This window comes from Larimichthys crocea, chromosome XIII, assembly GCF_000972845.2.
Source record: "Larimichthys crocea isolate SSNF chromosome XIII, L_crocea_2.0, whole genome shotgun sequence".
Taxonomy (NCBI): Eukaryota; Metazoa; Chordata; class Actinopteri; family Sciaenidae; genus Larimichthys; species Larimichthys crocea.
Window position 1 is genome coordinate 6260550 of NC_040023.1, and position 26194 is coordinate 6286743.

Consider the following 26194-nt stretch of genomic DNA (forward strand, 5'->3'; position numbering starts at 1 on the left):
GGAAACGATGGTCCGTATTGATGTGATCGCTGCTGGCGTCTCCCTGTCAGATGAGTGTGCGTGGAGGCCGACCTGTGACCAGTCACACAAGCAGCGCAACGCTGCAGGGCAAAGTTTACAGCGGAGCCTGTATATCCAGCTCCACCGAGGACACGCACACACACACGGACTTAGAGCTGCACGGTGAGACGCTGAGCTGAGCCGGTGTGTGTGGAGGAGGAGGGGGGGCACATGCAGCATGTAGCTGCTGGTGTGCATGTCTGTGATTAAAAAGGAAGGACTGTCATCTCTCTATGCTGGTTGCTGTTACCAGCCTCTTCTCTCTGCTGTGGCCCGCTTTCTGCTTCTGATCCCCGGTGACCAGCTGGAGCCATGGGTGGGAGTCTTGGCTGCCACCGCTCCATCCCCAAAGACCCTACAGACTTCAGCTGCGGCAAGCGCAAATTCAGCGCTGCGTGTAACTTCGGCCACATTTTGGTGAACCAGGAGCGGCTCAACATCAACACAGCCACCGAGGAGGAGCTCATGACTCTGCCGGGAGTCAACCGCACTGTTGCGCAGAATATCGTGGAGTACCGGGACTGTATCGGTGGGTTTAAAAAGGTGGAGGATCTGGCTCTTGTGAGCGGGATCGGTGCGACTAAACTGGAGGTGATCAAACTGGAAATATGCGTCTCCAGCAGGACCAGTTCGTCCCAGCACTCCCCGTCCTCCCTGCGCAAAGATCTGGATCACCAGTCCTCCACCGGGATGAACATTAACACCGCAACCCCGGCTCAGCTCATGAGCATCCGAGGCATCACGGAGAAGATAGCCAAGAACATCGTGGCATACCGGGCGGAGCACGGTCCATTTAAAAGCATCGAGGACCTGGTGAGGGTGAACCACATCAACAGCTCCTTGCTGGATAAAATCCGCTTCCAGGTGTTTGTGGAGCGCTCCAGGGCGCCGTCCACCAACACCAATGGAGGGTTAACCTGCACCACCAAGTCCCACCCGAGCCCTACTTCATTCAGTCTCATGAGCGATGACCTGGACCTGCCGCCCGGAGGACCGACCCAGATCATCTCTGTGCGGCCCAACGTGGAGCCCCCTCTCGGCCTGCGAGATGGGAAGTCCGTGGTGCGCCTGGCCACCTGGAGCCTGCAGGGCTGCTCCTGCGATAAGGCCAACAACCCGGGGGTCAAAGAGGTGGTGTGCATGACCCTGCTGGAGAATGAGTGAGTACACTTACCTGACATCTGAAGTGTGATTAAACTAAATGAGATGGAGGATGTCCACATGCCCTTTAAAGCCATTTTTAACATAAAAAATCAATTAAATGCTTTATTATTTATGAGTAAGTGAATAAAGTATTAAACAAAACAGCTCGGTACTGCATTACAATGAAAATAACAGACAGCTTTAATCCAAAGTTTGTCATGTTTTAAAGGTAATTCTGGTTGCACACACTGCACATCCTTTATGTAACTGAATAGATCTACCAACAAAAAAAAAAAAACAGCAAACACAGCACATTAAAACCAATATTGGCCCAAGAATCAACTCAAATGTGCTGATTGTAGTCCAGCGGTGCTTGCAGTTGAGTTTCTGCTGATTCAATTCCACAAGGATTTACAAATTTGATGTGAAAAAGTGGCCAAAAAAATGTGTCCAGCAGCTCTCATTTGATGTTGTGTGTGTGTGTGTCATCTTTAACAACGTGCCACCAGGGCCATTGTTAGTCCATTCTTGGCACAGATACCGGCATAAAAAAAAAAAAGCCACATCTGGACCAGATCAGTCTGCTGCTGCATGTGTAAAATAAATACACTATAAATTAACCTATAAATGCGTGTTGTGAACTAATACTGTGGTAACTTATAAGCACTAATTTGCAGAAGTAAGCAAGTGAGGAGGTTTCTTTCACAAACGATGCTGTAAACTTTAGATTTTGAAATCTTTACACAGTTTTGGTACATTGCCCTGTAGCATGTGAGCCCTGTGTTGCAGTGTGAAAATATAGTGCTCGCATGCTGCCTAATCTTCAAACTTGCCTCAAACTTGGTGAGTGTCACTTCGTTGATCGTATAGTTTTATTCATATGAGCACTGGTTGGTCTGAGGGTCTTTGTGTGATGAGAATTTGGACACTGGAGGGTAGGACGGACCCCAAAAACACATTTTTACTCTAACATGTTTATGCAGCGATGGCTTCTCTGTGCATTAAGTGAACTTTTTAAGCAATTGAACTGGCACTAACACCTAAACTTGAATTGAAGGTGATAAAAAGGGAATAATCTTAAAATAGCAGTGGTTAAATACATATTATTTATTAATATACTTAATTTTAACAAAAGAGGTACAAAAACCCGAAGAGACTTATTTGGGGATCAGACCCACTGGTTGTAATTAGGGTTGTAAGCTTCAAGACTGGCTGTGAGTTTAATGAACTTCTTTTTAGATCCAGTAAGCCTCAAACTTAACCGTAACCTTACTCAAACTTCATTTGACCGAGGTCAGGCAGAGATCTGGTTATAAATCCACCCACACACCAATAAATATTCAAATCTGCAGCATGCAACAGTGTTTAAATCCAGTGTAACTTAGTCAAAAAGCAGGAAAAGCAAGAGTACATTTCCATTATCAACTCTCTCCAATGTCCTACAGTATGAAAGCAGCAGGTTTCTGGGTCAAACCTGTTTTTAAAGTCACAGGGATGGGCTTAGAGTCTGATGCAACATCTCTTGAAAATTCGATTCACAGAATTGTTGTTCGACGAGTAAAGACAATGAATGAAGAGCAGAGAGGAACAGCGATCACGCTCTTTCATCCCTCGAGTGCAACATTTGTGCAGTTAGCAGGAAAAATAGGCCTGTGTGAATCCAGGTTAATCTGCCCAGATAAACTCTGAGGGCAGTGTCAGGTTCCACAGTCAATGAATAACGAGATTATTTCAATGGGATTCAGTGTTTGCCTGACAACAAGCTGCTCAGCTCACCTCTTCTAAAAGCTCTATAAGCCTGTGGTAGCTCAGCCTGGCCTCACATACAAGATATTTACTTTGTTTGGTCATGTTCATGGTCGAAATGTTCCTCGACTATTTGTTCTTGAGCAGGGTGTGGCCACTTTCTTAGTGTCTCTTGGCACCAGGTTAAACTGGTTGGCTTTCCCAGATGAAGTGCCTGCAGTACCATGCCTGGGTGGGGAGTTCTGACCTGCTTGGAAGGGTGGAGGGAGGTGAAGAGAGGGATCGCGGGAGGGCATTCCTGCAGTACATGTTGTTAACATCTGAAACTGCCGCTGCCAGTAAAATTAGTACCCTACGCAATGCAGCCATCATATCACCCATCGCAGCTCTTGAACATTCTGTTCGCTACCATATAGAGAGCCCCCCCTATATGAAATACTATTTTAAAGCAATACTGCCTAAAGAAAGGTATTTTTGCGATCTAGCACCACCAGTTTCACAGTGCCGTACCACTGTTGCAAATATGGACACCTGTAAACATGTGTTTGTTATGATTTTATTACCCATGATCAAAAACTAGGCAACTTTGCTAACAGCCAAACATCAAGCAAGTGCACGAACACAAGATGTACGTAAAATATGATCAAGTTTCACCTGACTATACGTCAGTGTAGCTTCAAAATGATTTAAAACCTGTTATTTCATGGTAGAAAAGTTACACAATGTTGCTTTAATGCTACTTTTCTTACATGGCTAAAGACCTTCGTTGAATCGTCTTCCTCTGTTCTTCAATTCATCACATAATCCTAAGACACTAAGTAGACCTGTGATTTCAGTTTCTATACCTCTTTTTCATACAATACTGAAAAGCTGAACTTATCTTGAGCTGTAGGAAACAAAAATCAGATTTTTTTCTGAAATAATTGGTACCGGGTTGAAGAATTTAACAATTCACAGCACACACAGTCTTATTGGTCATTTTCTGCAAGGTGCCAGAGTTGTCCCAGTTCTTTTCGGCACCCAAAGCAGATTTGATTCTGCATTATGTGCTTCAGCTAACGGCCTCATTCTGCAACATATCAAATTACTAAGTGGCATCAAGTTAGCTAAGAAACTACAGCTAACAGGCCTGTCGTCTGAATTATGACATCCTCCTTGTTCTTAATAGCTGAAGCTTTTCTGTGGAAACCTTTGTTGTCATTCAGTGGAAAATAAACTTGCTGGCTGTTTGGCCGTAGAACCCTTGAGAGAAAGATCTCTGAGTGGCTGTTAAGCCTTTCACCCTCATTTAGTACACTTTCTCATTATCCAGACTATCGACCTGCAAAGAACAGCAACCCTAATAACACTAACAAGATCTAGCAAGACCATGCCAGGTGCAATTTTTTAATCAGACATAATTTCAATTTGGGAGTCGAGTATGTTCGATTACATTCGCAGTAGCGTGAAGCCGGTTGCCTTGTTTTTTCTTTGGAGTAAAAATACAGACGAATGCTACAGTAGCATTGAATACAGTACAAAGACAAGATATTTAATGTTTAAACTGATAAACTTTATTGTCCTTTATTGAACGTTGATACTTAATGTATCTTACTTAATGTAGTAGCTGTTGAATTGCTTTACATGGGGTTACAAGTGGTCACCTAGAGGTCTTAGCAGTCTTTGAACAAAGTAATCTCCTAAACCTGTTTTCAGAATTACTATGGTGATGTGTGCAACTTTCTGAACCAGACAATTCATCAGCCATGGCCTGTTTATGCAGCAATTGGTCAAATTTTGGGACAGGGTGTGTTATTCTTCACAAAACTACTTCCACCACTTTTCATATCAGCAACTTAGTGCAACACTAAGAATGCTTTCAAGGAGAGATTGTCTGAAAGTGGGCACCATTGTCCCCGTTCACATATTTTATTGTGGTCGCCCTTCTCTATGACAGCAGGCTTTTCATCCAGCCTTGGAGTGCGGCCATTTAGAACAGCTACAAGAGAAAGTGAGATGGCACTTTAAACAAACTCATTCGTTCGGGCTTTTGTTGATGTTAGTTCTTTAAAGTTGACTTGGCATGTCAGGACCCTTAAGGCTGATTTATAGTTGTCCGTAGGTTCTACGTAGAGCCTACGGCAGTAGTCGCTGTCATTAGCGTTTGTATTTGTGCACTGGTGAGTCTGCATCACTCTGCAAATAACGCTGCCAAAACAATAGCTGTGAGGTTTCAATGCCACTGCCGAGTTTGTTCGTGTACTTCAAACAATGGTCGACTGAAACTGAAACTCTCCTTCATCTCTCTCCTCAATCTGTCTTTTCTCATTTCCTTTTTTACCCACTCGCTGCCCATGAAATGACGTGACATGGTTACTAGAGGACAGACTAAAGCATGTCATGCAGCAATGCTTTGCTTTTGTCTGCAGACATGGTCACCAATCTAGGTTAGGTAAAAGGCTACACCATACGCCTACACCCACCCCCAAGTCAGTTCAACACAGAAGTCAGGCTTTAAGGGTCGCTGAAAGGTGTGCTTTTCCTCAATGCATTGCATCCCTAACCTCTCTCCAGGAACTCCTCTACTGTAGAGGTAGATGTACATTGTAGATGTACTAGGGTCACTTTGCCATCAACTGGAAAGGAAGCTCCTTTTCCACGGCTGTGACAGTTATAGGCACCTGTTTGCCTTCGTTCCCTCCAGGTCCAGACGGATAATGTTATGACATGATCACAAAGTACTGTGACACATTATCAGTAAAGTAAATATCAATCTCTGGAGGACTTCCATGGTTGCTGCAGTGAGAAGTACGATAGACAAGTGCTATATGAATAAAATTAAATTGAACTGAATTACTTGTGTGACTAAATATTTGTATAAAGCATAAAAAGAGAAGATGAGAGAGAAGTTCAAAGTTCAAACCCTGACAACTTCCACACCTTAACACAAGCCGGCCAATCCTTACATGAGGTGGATGGCAACTGTTCTGGAGAGTTATAAAAACCATTGGATGCTGCTCGAACAATTCAACAAGCACCTTTGAAGCACACTTACTGCTTAATTGAATGAATGCTTGATGGAGAATTCAGACAATTTTCAAAATAAAACACCCCGTGCATATGCCTAATCTTAAAACTTAACTACATAGCCTGCTTCCCAAGGGTAGAGGCACATACATCAAGGAAAAATGACCAAATCTGGACAAATTAACTAAATCTGGCAGGTAAAACGTCTTGTCGGGTATGGAGCCGCATGGAGAACAGAAAATAGTGGCTTGGTGTAATCAATAATAATGAAGGCAAAACAAAATATTGGAAGAGAAAGAGTTTAGCGTGTGACATTGTCTACATATTACATGATTACAATCATCCATGTTTATTAAGCCATCCATAAAGCTCCACCACACCCAGTGCAAACGACCTTAAGTAAACCTTCAGCCTCACATGACAAATCCATTTGATCAAGGAGCGTCTGTTGTGTGTTTTGATTAGAGCGGTCTGATTACCTTTGGCGCCATCTTAGAACTGCCTCCCTTTCCATCTCCTACCAAACCCACCCACCTCCACCCCTCTTATGAATCTCCATCATTTCCCCTCGCTCATGCCTCCCACTTCCTGTGTTCCCAAGCCGCGGGTAACAACCCTAATGGTGACATTGGACGGATCATTGTTATGGAGAAGGCTGTGGAGGAGATATGGAGTGTTTGCACAGTGCTTGGGCCGCCGCTGTGCGAGCAATCACAAGATCCAGGCTGAGTTTACACACTTCCTGGCTTTCCTCCAGGCACAAGCAGAGAGCTACTAGAGTTCAATGAACTCCCACTTACCAAAGGTTACACAGCAAACTGCGCTTAGCCACCACAGACTCCCCAGGCCTGCTGATGTTAGTAATCAGCCAGCCATTAGTCAGCTTCACACACTGCGCTGAAGGGAAGTGAAAGAGACGCTACTACCTCTTAACAGCAGGGTTAATATGGATCAAGGTGTAGATGTGAGCTGACAGGGACTCGCTGTCAAATCTGCTTCAGCGATCGTCTCTTTCTACGTGGCAGATTGTAGGAGGACGTTTCTATTCCTGGAGTGTTCACTCATGTTTTTTTTTGTGTGCTTCATCAGTCTGTGGTTCTTTTTCTTGTGTCACAGAGAAGAATTTGGCTCTGTTGGGGTTGTAATCTTCACATGGTGCCCATTGTGTTGCGTGTGCGGTACTGTGCAACTTCCAAGCTGCATTAAGCAACAAACACCATCCATCTTGGCTCATCCAAATTGTAAAGCGGGACTGAAAGAAATAACATTCCCAAAGTGTGGCAGCTTATATTCATCCAATTTATCATCCATCCCACCCACCCATTCACTACCTGACACATACAGGTGTCAGATTTAGTAGGCCTTATTTACAGAATATGGCAGCTGATGTTTTTTAAAAAAAGAAGAGAGTGAGACAAGGATGTTGCCAATGCCACTTAACCCTAAACACTGGTTGAATAATGTACACAAGAAAAAAAAAAGGATTAAAGCATAAAACTGAGGAAGAACGATAGGCTCGCCGACATTCGATATTTTGTCATCTCTTAAAATTCCTTTTGTATGAATCACTGTGTTTAGCAGTTTGCATTTCGGGAAGATGTACTGACTCTCTTTCCAAATGTGAGATGTGAAGATCAAATTAAGCACGAAGCTGGAGTATTTTTGTTGATTGATTTGTACCGTTTTAACTCTCGATGCAGAGTTAGCATGGTTTTGTAGAGAGAATTTAATTTAAGATCACAAAAACTGAAACTGCAATCAGTCGTCAGTAATACGATTTCAAAAACGTCGGATTAAATTTAAGATCCTGGCAAGGTCTTGGAATGTCATTTACCAAAAAAATGTGACAGCTTTTAACTACACAAAAGAGGCTCCCACATATTTTTGCACTTGCATAGTCGATTTCTCCACATTTAAGCGTGAGTCGAAGAGAAATTAGCTTGTATTTGGAACATCAGTGTCAGTTTCCTGAGCCTTAAAGCCACAGAGTCACTCAAGGTTGTTTTTCCCTTATTTCATCACAACGTCAAGTCACGGAGGTTTTGTTTTTGAGTGCTGCGTCTGTAGTCGACCCTTGACCTCGCTGACAGAGCTGATGATGATGATGGGGGATGACCGGCTGACATCACGTACACACAGAGTGAAGCATTCCTGTTAAAAGCTAACTGCAGGGTGAAAGAGGAAGAGACATCCTCATTGATTTAGCCAAATAAGTCTCATGATGAGATGTGGATTGTTTTGTTCGGTGTTCAGTTTTATTTGCTTACTGCTGACTGACAGATCAGTTGTCATTTTGGCTGGATACCAGCTATCGAACCATGTAGCACAGAGCAGAATCTGTTCCTGTTATATCGACTGAAATCCAGCCTCGAAGAGATGAATAAAACCTTTAAAATGCACTTACTCCCCTGCCTGTCACATTTCCGTCATGTTGTTAGCCGAGGTGGCTAACAGATGATAGCAGCGTGCTGTGTTTACACTGATGATCGTCTTCCTGGTCTTTGAGTGGCAGGCGTACAGATGGCAGCTGCTGTCGTCGCTTTCTTGGTAATTATATTACCGTATAATCAGATCTGCTTCTGGCCCTTGTTTAGCTTATCATTACTCTACTGGGAACTGCAGCTTTGTAGCACCACTACAGAGTGTACGTACGATATTTTCATGTGTCCTATCTCCGTATTAACCCGTCGGAGAACTTCTGAACCTAGGACTGTTTTTATTTTAAAGAATCAATGCATAGAAATTGGTATTTTTGTGATTGAGGGGTGATAATTTTTTTCTATCAAAAACTAGCACAGCCAAACATCAAGCAAGAACAACAGCACAAGACATGGCAGCCAGCTAATATTACGTACTAGTCCAACGAAGCTCTCGCCAACGACTAAAAGTCAATCAATAGAAGTTCACTTTCATTCAGCGGCTTCCTGCTTGGTCACTCTCATTTTCTCTTCTTAGCTTCCTCCATCAACGTTCCCTTTGGTCTTTTCGCCTCTGTCATTATATACATAGAGGCTGCTGAGTCCGGTTACATTGCCTGCTTGCCCAGCTCCTGTTCTGGCACCACACTTGTTCCTCTCCCCATTAACCTGGGCCTGAAAAACCTCCTCTTCCCAGTTGTCCAAAACGTCAGTGATACAACACTCCTCCAGTGCTCTGAGCTCACAGTCCAGGCCGGACTGCCTAACAAACTGAGCTAATAGTTGGCAGCAGTTTACTTCACTGTCCATCATTGGATGCACAGAAGCTGGAGAGGGAAAACTAGAAAACATTTTCTCCATAAAATATGTTTCAGTTTCACCAAAATGAGTGAAATAGATGTTGCTACATTCAGGAACACAAACACCAGCACTAATCATGCTGCTGGCATGTCATATTGGCTGATATCCATAACACGTGTTAACAGTAATTACACCAAGGAAGCAGTTAATATGCAACTAGTATTGGGTAAACAACTGTACACACTTTGATACCACAAAATCCATTTATACCCGCAGCAGCCACTCCCAGGCTTTGGGAGATCTGTCTACATGTGTGAGGCTGCAAATCTGCATGTTGACAGCAATCCCACCGCCGTTGAGATGAATTACCCAACATCTGTACGGTACACCTGGATTATGAGATAGGCGTGCATACTTTTGGCAGCAGTCTTTTAATCCCTTCACAGGCTGGCAGAACTATCAGAAACACACACATAAACATGCTGGGTGTTCACTTTTTTTCTTTTTTTTTTAGAGATGTTGGTGCATAGTACTTAAAACTGCTTCACTAGGAATCCAGTGAGTCTGAGGCCAGCGTGGGTGCTGAGGTCATGAGGACAGGGTGCTGCAAAGGAGGTCTGTGCTGAAGCTGACGCAGGGTGTTTGATGCTCATGTGGAAATTTCCATTGGCGCAGCGTTTTATTGTTGGGTGGACAGTGAATTAGGGGCAATGCCCAGTGAGCCCTGCCAGCCAGGAGTCACTCGGGCCAACACAGAACTCACAACCCCCATTTCTTTTGCTAAACAAAGCTGATTTAGGGCTCGTTTGTCTCCCGCAGCAGCAAAACAAACTGACTTACTGCGGCTAAATGCACGATTAATCAGTGAGATTGAAACAAAAGATGCATTATGCTTTAAGTGCGGGAGACGTGATTTATGGGTGAGTGTAAAATGAAAAAACACTTGATCTGAAAGGTGTAGCTTCATTCTTTTGATTGGAATGGATGCATTTGATGGCGAAAGGAAAGAAACACAGTCTAAACCACCAGCCTACAGTCGTATGCTCAGTATGTTCTTCGCCAAAATATAGCTAACTCACCAATATAATTATTATGGCGAACATAATTTGAAGTTGTGTTTGTTTCCACCTGATGAAAGCATGTCAAATGTTCACGCTCATTCTAGCTCTGGTTTGGTCTCCACCATCTCTAGAGAACAATATCTGGCTCTTGTTCACTGACTCAAGACTCACAGTACAGAATCATCTCCTATAATCTGTAGTGGCATTGTGTTTTTCAAATGTATTTTGTAATAACAAATATATTTGAAAAGTATTTCATGACTTTTTTTTCTTTTGCATGTCATTGGAGACATCCTCCATTGTTACATAACACCTCTTCAACTCTGTGTTTCATAACGTAAATCTGCAGTTGCAAACATCTCAAGTTTCCAAGTTACGTTGCATGCATTTATTTAGCATTTCAGCTTCAGTAACTGTGGCAGATAGAACCACACATACATTATGTTGCAAGTGCAGCTAGTTTTGCCCTTGACACACTAGTGTGCTCTATGTAAGACACAGAAGTGGGTTGGTTCCTGAAGACTGAAGCCGATTTGCCTCTGCATTATTATATAACTTTTATGTGTTTTGAATTGTCAACTGAAGCGAAGGCCTTTTGGGAAATGTGTCTGTCTCGATTTACAATATGTATGTTTTTATATCTGTATATATTTGTTGATGGACAATGCGACAGTTTACAGAGCTGATAGAAGAACCAAAAACAAAAGTTTTTCTCAAACCGCAGCAGTGATCCGAGATGAACCACCCTCAAACATTTATTGTCGGTGTCAGCGCCGCATCAGGCTTTGTGCTCTTTAAACACGTCTGCTCCGGAGCCCTCGCTTCATTTTAGAGCTAGAAAATCCACAGAGGCTTTATTTATGTTCAAGGTCATCTCCGCTCCTGCTGCTGCTGTTGCTCGTCACTTTTGATTATGCAACCTTGCGTCTGCCCTCACATTTGCTTTAATCTGACAAATGCCGAAGCGGACGATCTGTTTTGCTCCGTCGTGTTTTGTTTGTGTCTGAGCGGTGGCGGTAGATACAGGGGCCCCCAAAATGCATTGCATCGACGACAGGCTCTGTTGTCACGGTGACACTTGAAGGCTCGATGTCACGGTCTGTGTCTGTACCCTTTTATTGTGCTTATTTGAAATATTCCTCGAATCCAAATGAACTCCTATCGACACATCAAACTCGATCGACCTCTGCGGGCCTGAAACTCTGACTCAGCGTCATCCTTCACGTCCTGATGACACGGCTGAACCCCGGGTCAGCTTTAGTGTGTGCTGGGTTTGAATCCCTGCCAAGAAGAAAGCGGGAGGATCAGGATCTTAACCAGCGGGAGCGAAGCAGTGAGAGTCTCCGTGAGAGTTTTCTTTCATTGTGTAGAGCGATCGCCCCTACAGGAGAGGGAAGGGGGTATTGTCTCTGTGACTGCAGGCCTGTTTGTTCTGAAAACAGGATCTGTGGACACGTTGACGACAAAGTTTCTGCTTGGGATCTAAACGTTATGTAACGTGAACATGTGCAGACAGGTGGAGCAGACGGATTTGTAACTGAAACTAAAACATGAATTATTGATACTAGAGCTCCATTTGAGTTTCAGTTACGTATTGTTACGTAATGAGTGCTGTAGGCTCGTTATCACTCAATATACTATAGACAATCTATCTTGGATGTGTTTTAAGGCCGGCGTTGCAGATTGAAACTAATACACACATGTTGTCTTCATGCAGCTTTGTGCTGTTACAACTGAACTTTTATATGCAAATATGTGAGGCTGACATGCACCACAAACTCAAGTCACCCTGCTTTGTTACAGGATAGCCTCGCTGCTGCAAGAACAAAGCAAAAAAACAAAAAAACAAAACAAAAAAGAGGACGTGCTGCTGTTTTCCAGCTGTGTGAAAAGTGGTTAAGCTAGTCAAGGCTTTCGCAAACAGAGTTATGTTTGCTATAAAACATTTGCATATCTCCATGTTTGCTGTTAATCAGTGAGATAGCGAGATCTATATACTGTTTATGTATCTTAAAGACACTTGTTTGTTGGTTCTTGGTCATCCATCCACCTTTTTTACCCCGATCTTAGTCGGTGTCCACAGCTTTAAGATCTAACTTGCATGTTGCCATGAAATCTACATGATCCATGATCCAGTGGATCTTTTTTTTTATTTTGGAGAGTTAAAAAGCTTTCTTCCAGCGCCATCGTTTGACCAGAATGTCCACAATATATACATAAAACGCATGGAAAGATAGATAAAGCTAGATGCCACTAAATCCTTCAGACTGGGCCTTGAAGAAATCGTCTTTCCTGTCGGACGTGAATGCTGCGTGACCGACATGGCGGTCATCGGTACACCGAGTCCAGAAAGTGTTCTCCTCCTCTTTATGGTTGAATTTGCCCTTGGCAGCTTAGCAGAATGTGTACAACCACGCAGAGGATTTATGTTGTAACCCGTCTATGTTCTCCCTCACAAGTGCTGACTGATTACATTACACATGCTGCTGGTGCTGGTCACTGAACACTCAGCTAAGTGAATGTGAGTCAGCGTGGAGTGGTAACGGAGCTCGTGTAATGCCCAGCAGCAGCAGCAGCACTTCACTAATAGCAAAAAACGGTTATGCAATGTGATTTTCTGTGCGGCTGATTTGGGATTAGTAGGTTATAGGTGAACGGGGTCAAAGCATTGCCACCAACTTGATTTCATTGTGTTGCACCACAGTGACTCAGTCTAGCATACGGTGCTACAGACTGAGCTGAGTGTGTGTATTATGCAGTTTTTCACCTCTAATACAATAAGCAGCTCAGACTGAGCTCTTGTGTGTGTCAACTAGCAGGATTTCTCAGGAAGTTTCCCTTCTTATTACTATATAAGAGACGTTAATCCAAATGAAATACCGGGGAATGCTTTCCCCACTTGTGTCACAAATTGCACTGCAAAGCATTTCCTCCTCAGAGCACCGGTGCCTCTCAGAAATGTACTACTTTTTTTTTTTTTTTTTATTGTGCTGACTGTTGGTCTGGAAAATCATTTAAAAAGTAAACAGATAAATGTTTATTGGACTGTAAAGGCTGCTTCCTTCACAGTGCAATAACATGTTGGCAGATAGGATTTAGGACACCAGTCTAAACTCCTGCTCGGTAAGAGTTAGTCAGATTTTCTCAACTCTCTGCCAAAATTAAAAAAGCACTGAATTCGCCCTGAGGAAACGGCGCTGTTTGTTATGTTGAGGATCCAGTCTGGGTAGTGCCACTCGTATCTGTTGTGTCAACACCGTCTGACTCTGTCTGTTACGCAGTATATCATTACTGTGGCCTGGTTTTAGCATTATGAAACATTACTGCATGTGCTAAACACTCTATGGAAATCCAACATTTCCAGTGTGTTCACTGTAAGTAGACTAAATGTGTCAGATTTGGCAAACCTTACCTATGAGGTGCTACTAAAACCTAGTGGTTGTTTACATAAAGGGTTCAGTTCTGAGACTCAGATTACAACATGTTGTTACGTCAGTGGAAAGTAGTTCCTCCGGGAAGTGAGCTCTGTTTCTGGAGGTTTCTGTTGAATTTCTAAACAGGGGCGTAGCAAAAGATTTCGGACCCTGTACAAAGGTATTCACGATGGTCCCCTCCCTGCATCAGCAACAACAATCAGCCATAACATTATGACCACTGACAGGTGAGGTGAATAACACTAATTATCTCGTTATCATGTGATTTATCAGGCAGCAAGTGAACATTGCATCCTTAGAGTTGATGACCAAACTCTGTTGACTAGACGACTTGGTCAATGCATCTCTAAAACTGCAACTCTTGTGGGGTGTTTCTGGTCTGCAGTGATCGGTACCTGGCCAGCACCAGCGACAGGGCCATGGGCAATCAAGGTTCATTGAGATACATATAGAGCAAAGGCTGACCCGTGTGGTCCGATTCAACAATCAAGCTACTATAGCTCAAATTGCTAAAAAGGTTGATGCTGGCTCTGATTGAAAGGTGGCTGCGTATCCATAGATTAGTCAGGGTGCCATTGGTGACCCCTGTCCACTGCAGAAAGCGGCAACAATGGGCACAGGAGGATCAGAACTGGACCAAGGAGCGATGGAAGAAGGTGGTCTGGTCTGATGAATGTTGTTTTCTTTTACATCATGTGCCGATGGAGGCAGTGTGATGTTTTGGGCAATGTTCTGCTGGGAAACCTTTCGTCTTACCAATCTTGTGGCTGTTATTTCGAAATATACCACCTACCTAAACATTGTTGCAGATGATGTGCACCTTTTCATAGAAACAGCATTCCCTGATGGAGTGGCCAACACTAGTTCAAGATGTTGACTTGGCCTCCAAATTCCCTAGATATCAATCCAATCAAGCAACTGTGGGATGTGCTGGACAAATAAGTTGATCCATGGAGGCCACACCTTGCAAGTTAGAGGACTAAAAGGATCTTCTGTTAAAGTCTTGATGCCAGATACCACAGCACACCTTCAGATCTATTCCATGCCTTGATGGATCAGGACTGTTTTGGCAGGCAGGTGGTCTCTGTAAACTCGTTCCACAGACATCTTAAAATCAAATAATACCAAAGCTATTTTATCTGCATGGCTGGATACCACTAGAAATAAGTGATAAAATGTCTCCCTTTAACGTGTTGACTTAAGAGATCCTCACAGCTGTTTCTAGTCTCTTGTCTTTGATGCAAAAAGCAGTCATTGCCGTCGTGTCCTAGAAACCATCTGTGAATCAACCAGTGTGGGTAGTACTGACACATCTCCTCCTTGAATTTTAATGATGTTTGAGTTTATTTGGGTAATGTGTTTTTCTCTGGTTCTTTGTGTTGGTAGAAACTAAAGGCTAAAGGACAAGATTTTCCACTGTATTCAACCTTGAACAAACAAGAGACAAAATAGGATGCTTTCCAGGGATGAATTTTATTTTTACAAATCCCATTATCTAGTCTGTTTAGTGGTCTGATTCCTTTATTGATTTCTGATTTTAAAAAGTAGTTCTGCACAGGTTTCCTACGCAGGTCAATGGTTTTATTATCTCTGGAGCTAAACACAGTGTAAAAAAAAAAGAAAAGAAAAAGACTTGCATCAGCAAAAACTCCACTGTTTAATTGCTGTTTAATTTGTAACCCATTAGTCTGAGAGCAAGCTCTAGCAACAGACATCATCATGTCATCTAAAATGGATATTTCTCTTCATTTGCCTTAGCCAAGGACACATAACAAGATATTCTCGGTTGGGAAGCAGTGGCATTCGTGTTTAGAGCATTAATACATGGCCACGGTTACTTGAAATGATTTTACAGACGTTTATTAACACTTTTGTCATCTTTCTTTAAGATATTACACAGTTTGTTCTTGTTGCAAGTTCCCAGCAGACTTTATTGTTTTGAAATGCACAAAATAAAAAAATGAAACTCCGACCTCTAATGTTTCAATAACTGTGTTTATAGTAAGACTATGTAACTTTAAAAAAAGAAAAGAAAAAATAACCTTCCTCTCTTTAAAAAGTTGAATTTAGACGCAACAAAACAAACCTTTACTCATTTTAATGCACACAAGGATTCTGCAGCTGCAGCTTTACTTGGTCTGGTATGACCAGTAGCTTATTTCCACTAGTGTTAGTTAATGTTAGCAAACTTTGTTTACTGTAAACGCAGAATATTTCACCGAGGAGACATGCTTTCTGTTTCTTTCTTCTCCCTCTCAGTCAGATTGCCTAGTAATGACTCAAGAGAATATTGGGAAATGGAGGGAATTTTCCAGTAATTACCATTTCCGTGCCATCGCCAATGGCACCTGTACAAAACTGAAACGCAACTAACTTTGTGAATGTCGGTGTACATCCAGTGAAAATGTAAAACTCATCTTCTCTTTCTGTTTCCAGCATCAAGTTACTGGCAGTTCAGGACCTGCTGGAGCGGGAAGCTCTCGATAAGGTAAAGTTCTCTCTGTCCGGGTCACGCTGGTTGGACTGTACGTGCTTTGATTTGCAGCATCGTAAAACAAGATGACTCACTTCTGAGAGAAATGCACTCAGAAAGTCTCACGCAGTGTTTCCCATTTACTTAATGTGTTGCTGTTATGCAAATGTCCCACCTTTCCTCCCTCTCTCACCCTCTCTCTCTCTCTCTGTGTCTCCTGAGTGTAAATGTCTTCTATTTCTAGGCTCACATTTGGGTTTGAACTGTGTTAGTGCTCTCCTGTGCTTTCATTACTATAAATATGACAGCGGTTGCTAGCGGAGTTGGAGGGTGTCCTCTTCAGCAGTGTCAGTAATCAGGATACATCAGACTCTTTTATTTAATAAAAAGAAAGAAAGATGTTGGCACATTTTATCTGACAGCTGGGAGCCGTGACGGCCAGATTTCCCACAAGACAGATAACTCGGAAACGTAAAGCTGTAAAGCTTTATACGTTATTTATTAGAGGATGTCTGATCACCCGATGACCTAATAAGAGTTTAGTTAGTTTGGTTAGTTAGTTCTCCATATATTTGCTGCATATTTAGAGCCAGATCCGTTGAGAAATCTTCAGGTATTACATTATTAAATTACATTATACTCTGTAAGTGTTTAATCTTTATGTTAATGTTAAACCTTATAACAGTTCTGGTTGATGTAGACTTTAAGGACAAATACTTGGAAACAGCTTTACTACAGATTTGATGCAGAACACTATTCAATATATATTTGCTTATTCATTTTCTTTCTGAGAATTATTAGATTTGTATTGAGTTCATGTAAGTCTGGATTCTGCATTCAGGATGCAGTTAACCTAGTTGAGCATGAGGGGGAAAAAGCACAAAAGTACTGTACAACAACTCTAAAGTTCAATGTTCAATCTGTACGTCTGTCCACATGCTTCTTGAATTATGCTTTATATGCAAATTAACACATAACCTACATCATCTAAATTATTTAAAAAAAACAAATGTTGCTGTTTTTAACCTGAATTTAATGAATTTACTGTTTCTCAAACCACAAATGAGACGAGAATTCAAGTCAAGTGTTACTGGAGGCTCTTCCTCATGGATTTAGCCTACTGTACAAAAAAAACCACACAACTTTATTTAACTTCATAACTTCTAATTATGGTGAAACTTGAAAAATATGGCTCTCCTCTGGCTGCCTGTAGTGATTTACACCTGTTTTCTGAATGAATCAACAGAAATTATCAAAGCTGTGACGACATTAACATCTGTCACTAACCACGCCTCTTTTATGGAGCAGAAGATGCTCAATGAAAGTGAAAAATACAACAGCTAATATTAGCGTCCCCTCTTTTGGCCTCTCCATTCCCCTTAAAGGTCAACACTGTCAAAGAGATTTGCATGTATTCCCCTCCCCCTTGACGGCAAATACTCTGATATTCTTGAATTCTGGTGCCTCGGGGCATGAAGTTTTCAGTGTGACTACTGTGGAAAACACTGCATAAACTCAAACAAACAGAAGCATTAATACATAAAGTATGCGGTAAGGTCACCCACTCTCTTACTGAGTGCGGAGATGTAGGGCGCCTGCATTAATACACAGATGTCAGTGTATCCATAAAATGTCAGAGTTCAACAGGGCTCTCTGGGCGGTATGATGTGTTCCTGCTCAGCCTACGAACTTGTTTGCATACGTGCAATGTCACTCTCTGTATTGGCTACCAGATGGATGCCTGGCATAGAAATCAGAGCTCTGTGGAAGGCGAAGTAGGTCAGCAGCAGAGTATTTTGGAGAGAGAGAGGGAGAGAGGGAGGCGGTGGGAGGATGAGTTACCTCTGGACTAGTGCTAGCACATTGCAGTGTTTTCGCTCCTGCCAGCCTCCCACGCTGATATTCTGCCTTTTTTTTCACCATCTCTTCTGTCTTGTCTTAGTCATTAGCACCCTCTCTTTGCATCTTCTACCCCTGCAGTGTCTCTTCCTACAGCGTGAATAAGAAATGATCTTTCACTTCACCCAGTGCACTGCAGCTTGCCAAGCTATGCCTTAGATTGCCTCCGAAGATTTCCGTTCAAGGACTTTGCATTACTCCGTCTGGCAGATTGTATTTATTTAATTGCATTGTTCTTCATTTGACAGCAGTAAAGGGTCACAGAGTTTCTCCACTATTACTTAACTATGCTTGGTAGACTCTTCATGAGTCTTGGTCAAGCAGCAACTTCCAACCTCCTCTCCATAAGAGGTCTCCATAAGCCCCATATTAAAATCACATCACATATATGTGACATCATGGGGTTGCGTTGGCTTGGAGGTCCTACAGTAGTTCACACTGGCAAACATTAGCTAACTATTGACAGCTGTCAATCACAGACCCAATGGAAGATTATGGAACCCCGACCTAAAAACTGACACAAGGGTGTAACGTCTGAATTGCCTCCTGGATGCTGCGGTGACTTTTACAGACTCAAAACCAAAGAAAAACCAGTCCATTGTCATGTTTTGCCCCTCAAAGTTGTGCATAATTAACAATAACTGACAGTTAAGTGGCTTGTTTGATCACCCAGGGGCACAGATACGCCGTCCGTTCTTTATACTGTCAGTGGTCTGGGTTTGTTGACAGATTATGATCTCAGTTATTATTGTTGAGAAACTCTAAGTATGGCTTTGTTGTAAAATTTCACATCTAAATATGTTATTATAACTCTTGCCTACATAGTCATCTCCGGTTCTGCACCCACCCTTATTCAGATATACAACATGTTCCCTCCCGACTGTTGCGTTCCTCCAATGAACGACGCCTTGCTCTGACACCCGTACGTTCAGGATAATCCAAGTGCTTCTCGTCTGTTGTTGTTCCCCGTTGGTGGAACGTCTTACCAGTTCCTACCAGGGGCCTATCAGGGGCGTCCTGAACCTCCAGCTCATCAGAGAGGACCTCCTCTCCAACACGACCAACAACTGGACATGCTAAATCTATCCCTCTCTAGAACTGTCACCGTACCAGGCACATCAATTATTGCTTTCCTTTTGCATGTATTTGCTGTGTCGTGTTATATTCTGATATCAGAAAACATCTTTATTGATACTGTGACTATGATTTCAACCATTTCACGCAGCAGTTCCCTTTGACACGTCACTGAAATAAGAGGATGTGTCAAATTAGTATCCAAGGTAGCACAAAGTAAACTTCCTACTCTATCAGAGGACTCTCTGAAGAACAGAGGAAGACATATTTTACTAATGCAAATAGGCTGTATTCCACATTAAGTAGCACTGGTTTATAGCTCTGTAATCGTGCCACATCACACTGACTCCTAGATCTGTAAGGAAAATGTAAGTTTAACTACCAAACTGCCCATGAGAACATTTCACTGTAACTTTGGGGGACATGTTTGCCGGACATGTGTTGTGATTAGTCACACAGTGAGTGTGTGTGCCGGTTTTAGACTGTTGTCCTTTGTCTGTTTTGTCGCTAAGGGAACCCTGTGTCTGTGCTTAGGTTTCAGACTCATGATTAATCGCACTGTATGAAACCTCACTATCAAACAGCCTTTGTGCAAATACAACAACCTACCAATGGACAAAAGAACAAGCTTTCTACCTCGTAAATACTTGTTTTGTGTTTCGTGTATCCCCAGGCGAGTAATCTGGCGTTCGCTCGCCTGGTAGTTCAGCGAGTTCACTGTTGTTTGCAACTAGAATTCGTCGTCCAGCTTTGAAGAGGCCGATCTCGCTCACGATTCAGTCAGAGTGGATTTCACCAGGGGGAAGTGAAAGAATGAAGCTTCAGTCCACGCCACTGCATATGTTTGAACCTTTATTATTAAATCTGCCTCATGTGATCAGATCTCTTCTCAAGAGGGGATCTGAGAGCAGAACACAGACATTCAAAACAGGATGCGACAGACAGAGGCATATTCTCGATTTATTTTAATATATAACCGATGTCTGAAAAGGTGTTGCTGTAGGCCTCCCCATCTCCACAGAGCTCCTTTCAGCTTCAGCGTCACCGCTCTTCATCATTTCCCCGAACAGCTGGCAGTGAAAAAGCTCCCATAAACCCACCGTAAGCCACTCGTCCAGCGCCAAAGTGCAGACGGACAAAATTAGAAACTAGCTGTGGTGAACGTAGTGAAGAGCTGAAGAACAGCAGAGAGTGAATATTGGATTTAGATCCATCGCGTGGACGTAAAACATGACTCCAAATGAATTGCTGCTGCGTCTGCTGGACGTTTAACTCGATTAAAGTCACCAGCAGTTCTTAACAACGCAAAGCAATTAACCAACTTGTCCTGTGATTTGGTACCTGCTGGATTTTTAAAGATGGAGATGTCGTAGCGCTCCTTCTTATATGGTGGGAGTAGCAGAGCTGTTTAAGGGAGTTGTGAGTTAGTTGAGGAGTTGTTCATCCTCTTAGCCCACTTCCTCTGTGGAGTATAGAGGACAGTCCAGGACCAGTTTGTCCCTAGATACCACCTCAGTGTCATAGAAAGTTTTTTAACGGAGTGCCGCACACTCCAAAGGACCTCAGTCTGCTCAGCAAGCGAAGACGACATTGACCCTTTTTGTACAGCAGCAGGTCCGACAACCTGTTCTGCACCATGCGTCATGTAGGACAATCCGATCGACCTTCACGTGATGTCTTAACATGTGTCAAGAGGCACAGATGGATGCATCCGGTTGATTTTTTCAAAATAAAACATCTTTCAGACTCTGATCAATGAAATGGTTTTTATTCATTCTTTCTGCAAATGACCCACGGACTGTGGGACCGGTGGTTGGGAGCCGGTGTTGTACTGTGTCCGACCGGTCCAGTTTATTTTTAAAGTGAACACCTAGGTGTTTGTACGCTCCCCCCACCATCTCGCGTCTTCCTCCTGGAAGTCGATCACCATCTTCTTTTTAAGTTTTGCGGGCGTTGATGTGAAGGTGCAGCCGAGGCTGAGATCTCCTGACTTTAACTCCATACATAACACAGGTTATCTGTTAAAAGATAAAGGTGAGATAACCCTGATGACTTCACATGAAAGAGTATTGTCGAGCAGGTTTTACATCACCTCTACCTGCACTGTTGATTAACACTCAATCTTGTAAGGAGATAATTAAATCACTGGCAGTGACAGATGAGTCCGTGCTTCAGTGTTTTTTTTTTTCTGGTCTGGACCAGGTGTCACAGTAGGACTTTCCAGCTTTGCCAGGCGATTCCTCCAGGCCTGGGCTCTTCGCCAGGGGCCTTGACTGCATGCTGCGCTTGCACTTTGGTCCTCACAAGCTGAATTATGAGAGTGTTTTGTGTTTTGGCAAAGTTATACTTGTGCGTAATTCATCCTTGTACGCTTTACAGGCTCCACGGCCCCTGGGGACTACAACTCAAAGTAAATCCTCTTTGGGGGTTTCTAACCTCCTGGCACTGTGAAATCGCTTTATTATTAATATTATTACTTACTTACTCGGGTTCACTGTGATTGTATATCTCGCTGCAGCCTGATAGAGCTGTGTTATCACTGTGAGGTGATAGACTTTGCAACAGCTCTTCGGTGTTAATTACTGTTACCTAGCTTTGTGCTGATCTGGTTTGTGCCTCAGTCCCCAAGGACAAAATCTATTCACACTCCAGAGATCTGTCAAAAAACCATACATGATGTTTCACAGTGTTAAATATCTATAACCTTCTTCCATTTCTTTCCAACAGAAACATCTAAAACAGATTTTTGTTTTGTTTTGCTGAAGTAGAGATTGTCTTCAGGTACAAAGTCCCAGTGTGTCATTTAGTTTGCCCTAATTTGATTATGTGCAAATCTTTTTTTGGACTTTGCACTTTCTAAAGCACGATATCAACCAGGCAGGTCCTGCTTCATTAACTGATCTTGTGGCTGTGTCTTGGAAAAGTCCCCCCTGCCACGTCCAAATGTTTTAAGACGGTAAATATTTGAGTTTATATTGAGCTCACGTGGCGCTTATTCTTAAGTTAAATTGGTCAAATTGGACAAATTAGTGCTCGTGAATTAAATTATGTACACGATTGGATAAAATCACAAAATTAGCCTTGAAGGGTTTTACAAACTGGTGGCAGTTTAAAGAATGGACGCCGTATCCGTAACGTCACCCACGGGTTTCCGAAGAGCCGCTTTGAAGCTCATATCTGTGGCTCTGGCCACCATCGTGTCCGCGGGCCTGTTATTTGTTTCTGAGTGTCTGGAAAAATAATAAAACCGCTATGTTTAGCTCGCTGTGTGAAGTATGCTTGATGAGGTATTGAGGTATTTCTGTCCCGTGGCATCCGAACAGGTTGATCTAGCCACGCACAACATCTGTAAACATCTGTGTTTCTGCTTTATTGTGCGTATTTATCATGTGTTTTTTTTATGTGCTCTACTGAAGTAGACGTTACGCTGCATGTTATTGAAGTATGAGTGGGTGTCATGTCAGCATGGGCCTTTCTCGGAGAGGTCACGTATGTGTTTGCGTGCACTAGGTGGGGTTCCTGTGACTCTCCCGGTGTCCCACAGGGGACGGAGGTTAAATTTAGCACCGGTGGCAGGTCAGCCGGAGCAGCAACCTGAGCCTTCATGAGCATTTCTTTCCTTTCTCCCACCTCTTTCACTTTCCTTCACCAGCCTTACCCATTCTACCCGAGACCTCTTTTCAGTGATGTCAACATTAGAGGCTTCCTCTTTCTCGCTGTATTTCCTCTAAGAGATTAGATCAGGCTATTTGAGTTCAACGAACTGTGTATTGTTACTGAGCGACTGTTAAACAAAACACGCTTCATATTGGCGAGAGTTTATCTGCCCTCAAGTGTTAAAAATAAAGCACAGCACTCCACATGAACTGCTCTTTGTCGTGTATTTCTAACAAAGCAGAAGCCAATCAGGCAGAAATAAACTAATTTTAGCATTTAAGTATCATATTTTAAAAACTCTGTTTTACCTTTATGTACTCTTTTTTTTCCATGTCATCCTCCGACCATAAACTCTCAGTGTCCTTGTCATTGACAGGGTACTTATGGTGTTATGATTCATGAATTTTTAGCCCTACAGAAACCTTGTAATTAATATTTCTTAGACAGAACTCTGAAAGCAGTAACAACCTTCTGTAGTGACGGTAATTTTACTGTGTCGATGCAAAGAAGCCGTCCTTTGGTTAACATTTTTCATACTGATAATGAGATGTTCAAAAACATTCAGCTGTATGCGGACGAATGGGGAAAAAATATAATGTACAACCACTAACTTTATCTTTATTGCTTCACCTTTTCAGCATGCACTGTAGCCATTTCTTTTAGGGCATAATTTGACCAGAATAAAATCCCAGTATGATGTTTTAGCTTCTAAAAAAAAGACTGCCACTTTGCTGTAACTTGTACTGACTGACTTTTACATAAGTACACTTCCTCTAAGTTGGCGGAACTGAACGTACAACCAACATTTTCAACTAAAACTAAACTAACAAATCTGGTGTCTGTGCATAGTGTTGACAAAATATCCTCCTTGTGTTTTGTGTTGCAGTTTTGTGTGGAGTTAAACCAGGGAACACTGGCCAGCGTACGGAAGTGGAAATGGCCTCGAGGGTTGTGGAAAAGTATCGTGTCTGAAAAACCCACCGGACAGTCCAGCAAGGTACGACAGCACTGATGACTGAAGAAGCTGCGGGGTCGTCTTATCTCAATAGATGTTTTCAAGTTACCAAACTGTCTCTTTAATTTGCAGAAAATAGAGCAGTCTGATAAGTGTGACTAAGCCCTGTTAGCGGATCTTTCATCTATAATACATCTCTATGTTTGAAATAAGTCCTCCTGACACAGCATGCAGCTGTCACCCAGCTGAGAATCACCTCAAGGCTCGTACGGTGCTGTAGAAACAAATCCAATTAAACCGGGATCTGGAAGTGCATGTAACATTTACATTTGAGTGGATGTGCTCTTTGCTTATCTCTATAGCAAACAGATATATAGCCATAGCCTGCAATTCAGTAGGTCATAAACATTTATGGATGTTGCTCATGGTGCTATAACCCTGAATTTAAAGATGACATCAGTTCAATAAGCCGAGATAAGATTAAATAAATGTCTGACTCCATTTCCCATGATCCTTTTTCCCCCCTCAGGGACTGAGCTACTCCGGCTTTCTGTGGGACAGTTCGTCCGGCATCGAGCTGAGGGATGCTTCAGTCCTGGATTCTCCTGTCGTCAATGGCAACGGGAATCATACCTGCCCTCCACTCTACCTGGCTCACTTTTCTGTAAGTAATGATTGATTCAGATGAGGTGTTAGAAAATTAATTCCAGGTTATTACAACTATTTTGATTTAGTCATGGTAAAATTGAACTCTGGGAGATCTGGGAGCATCGCAGAAAAGATGAGGCAGGAAACGTCGCCGTCAAACAATGTTTTTTTCTGTTTATAGAAATGATGATGGACAAATCTATAAAAAACAAAACCCAAGTTATAAAAATCTGGAATTATCCTTTAATCTGGCTCCAGTCGTCAAAAACTACAAACTGAATTTCAGAACGAAACACATTGCTGACGTCTTTGACCTCTTGCTTTTTTAGGTTGGTTCGTACGAGCTGACGGTGGTGAACGTCCACTTGCAGGCCGCAGCTGTATCAGGAGAGTCTAATGGCAAGAACCACAACACAGATGAAGCCAAGTGTCATCGACTCTCCCCCAAGATCCAGGAAACACTCAAAGGTCAGTCTATCAGATTCTTGTACACGGCATACCGCACGTCAGACACTGTGAAGTCTTTAAGTTGTTGTCTCCATGTATTTCTCTGCAGGTGAGAAGGAGTTGGTGGTGCTGGGAGATTTTGGCTCACCTCCTCAGAGCTCAGAGCTGGAGATACTGAGAAAGGAGAAGCTCTGTCCCCTGGTACCATCCACCCAGTTCACCAACATCAGCACACGGACACCACAGGGCACCCGCTGCCTGGACAACATCTGGATGAGCCGTTCCCTCAAGAAGATCTATTCTGGTGAGTGCACTGGATAATCTGAGATTTATAGTCATTCGTAAAAGTTCATGCCATGGCATTTGAGACTTAAATCAAAGATCAGTTCAGACACGTTACGTCTCGAGATCATTTTGAGAGTCAGTGTCAGAACTTAAGTCAAAGTTCAAGTCCATTTTAAGTCAGTAGATAAAGTTATTTAAGATAACTCAAGGTCAAGTCTTCAGTCAATCAAAGTTTAAAGTCTCAAGCCATTCCAGACTTGTCTGTGTCAAGTCTTTAGTCATTCAAGGAATAAGTCAATTAAAACAAGTCTTTCGTAGTTTCGAAGATAACTCCAAGTCATGTTTCGAGTTATTCAAGACTACTTCAAGTTAATTCAAAGTCAGTCCAGACTAGTAAACTTTGAGTCCCATGTTGTTTTAGACATGTACAAGTCAAATCTAAGAGTTTTTTACATGACTGAGACCAAGTACCTTCAATCTATCAGGCTAAAAATGAGAAATTCAAGTCCTGCTCGTTACTTTTATTTCATTAATTACTGTCCTCGTATTTATCCAGGTCAGAACCTGTCTGCTCACTTTCTGCATCCTTGTTTCTTTTCCTCTGACAGGTCACTGCATGGTAGTGCGGGAAGGCCTGACGAACCCCTGGATCCCTGACAACTGGTCGTGGGGCGGCGTGGCGTCGGATCACTGCCCCGTGGTGGCTGAGTTTTACGCAGATGTATCCACTAAGGAGCTGAGCAGGCCTGGTATGGCAGTGGTGGACAGAGGAGACATTATGCCCAAACATGAGCGGTGACAACATCCACGGCCATATAGTAAAAGATAGACAGCAGAGGATAACATCAAACTTTGTCCTGCTCGGATCCTGCTTTGTCTTCGTGGTCGGTGGAGCGAAGAGTTTCCTGATGAATGTGAAGAGGTGCCAAGGATTGCCTTCTGGGTTTCAATTTATCAATGTATAATACTAACCTGTAAGTCATAGAGCCATACAAATGTTCAGACAATATATATATAATGTACTTTAAAAAGAAATGTGCCAAACATTTTCTATATGTATATAAAATAAAGAGAAATTAATAGATGTT

At 42.6% G+C, this 26194-nt stretch overlaps 1 protein-coding gene across 1 annotated transcript; it reads left to right on the plus strand.

Moving 5' to 3' along the window:
• On the plus strand, positions 1-26194 carry eepd1 (endonuclease/exonuclease/phosphatase family domain containing 1). The gene is made up of 7 exons (XM_010751165.3): positions 1-1220; positions 16105-16156; positions 23658-23768; positions 24256-24390; positions 24704-24842; positions 24931-25125; positions 25715-26194. The coding sequence occupies exons 1-7, from the start codon at positions 373-375 to the stop codon at positions 25903-25905; spliced, it is 1671 nt and encodes a 556-aa protein (XP_010749467.2). The 5' UTR covers positions 1-372; the 3' UTR covers positions 25906-26194.

What these genes read in the sequence shown, in the direction of transcription:
- eepd1 (XM_010751165.3), top strand. Translation starts at nt 373, where the DNA reads ATGGGTGGGAGTCTTGGCTGCCACCGCTCCATCCCCAAAGACCCTACA. An exon ending in ATGACCCTGCTGGAGAATGA is followed by an intron (nt 1,221 to 16,104) that starts GTGAGTACACTT and finishes TTCTGTTTCCAG; the next exon opens with CATCAAGTTACTGGCAGTTC. An exon ending in CCACCGGACAGTCCAGCAAG is followed by an intron (nt 23,769 to 24,255) that starts GTACGACAGCAC and finishes TTCCCCCCTCAG; the next exon opens with GGACTGAGCTACTCCGGCTT.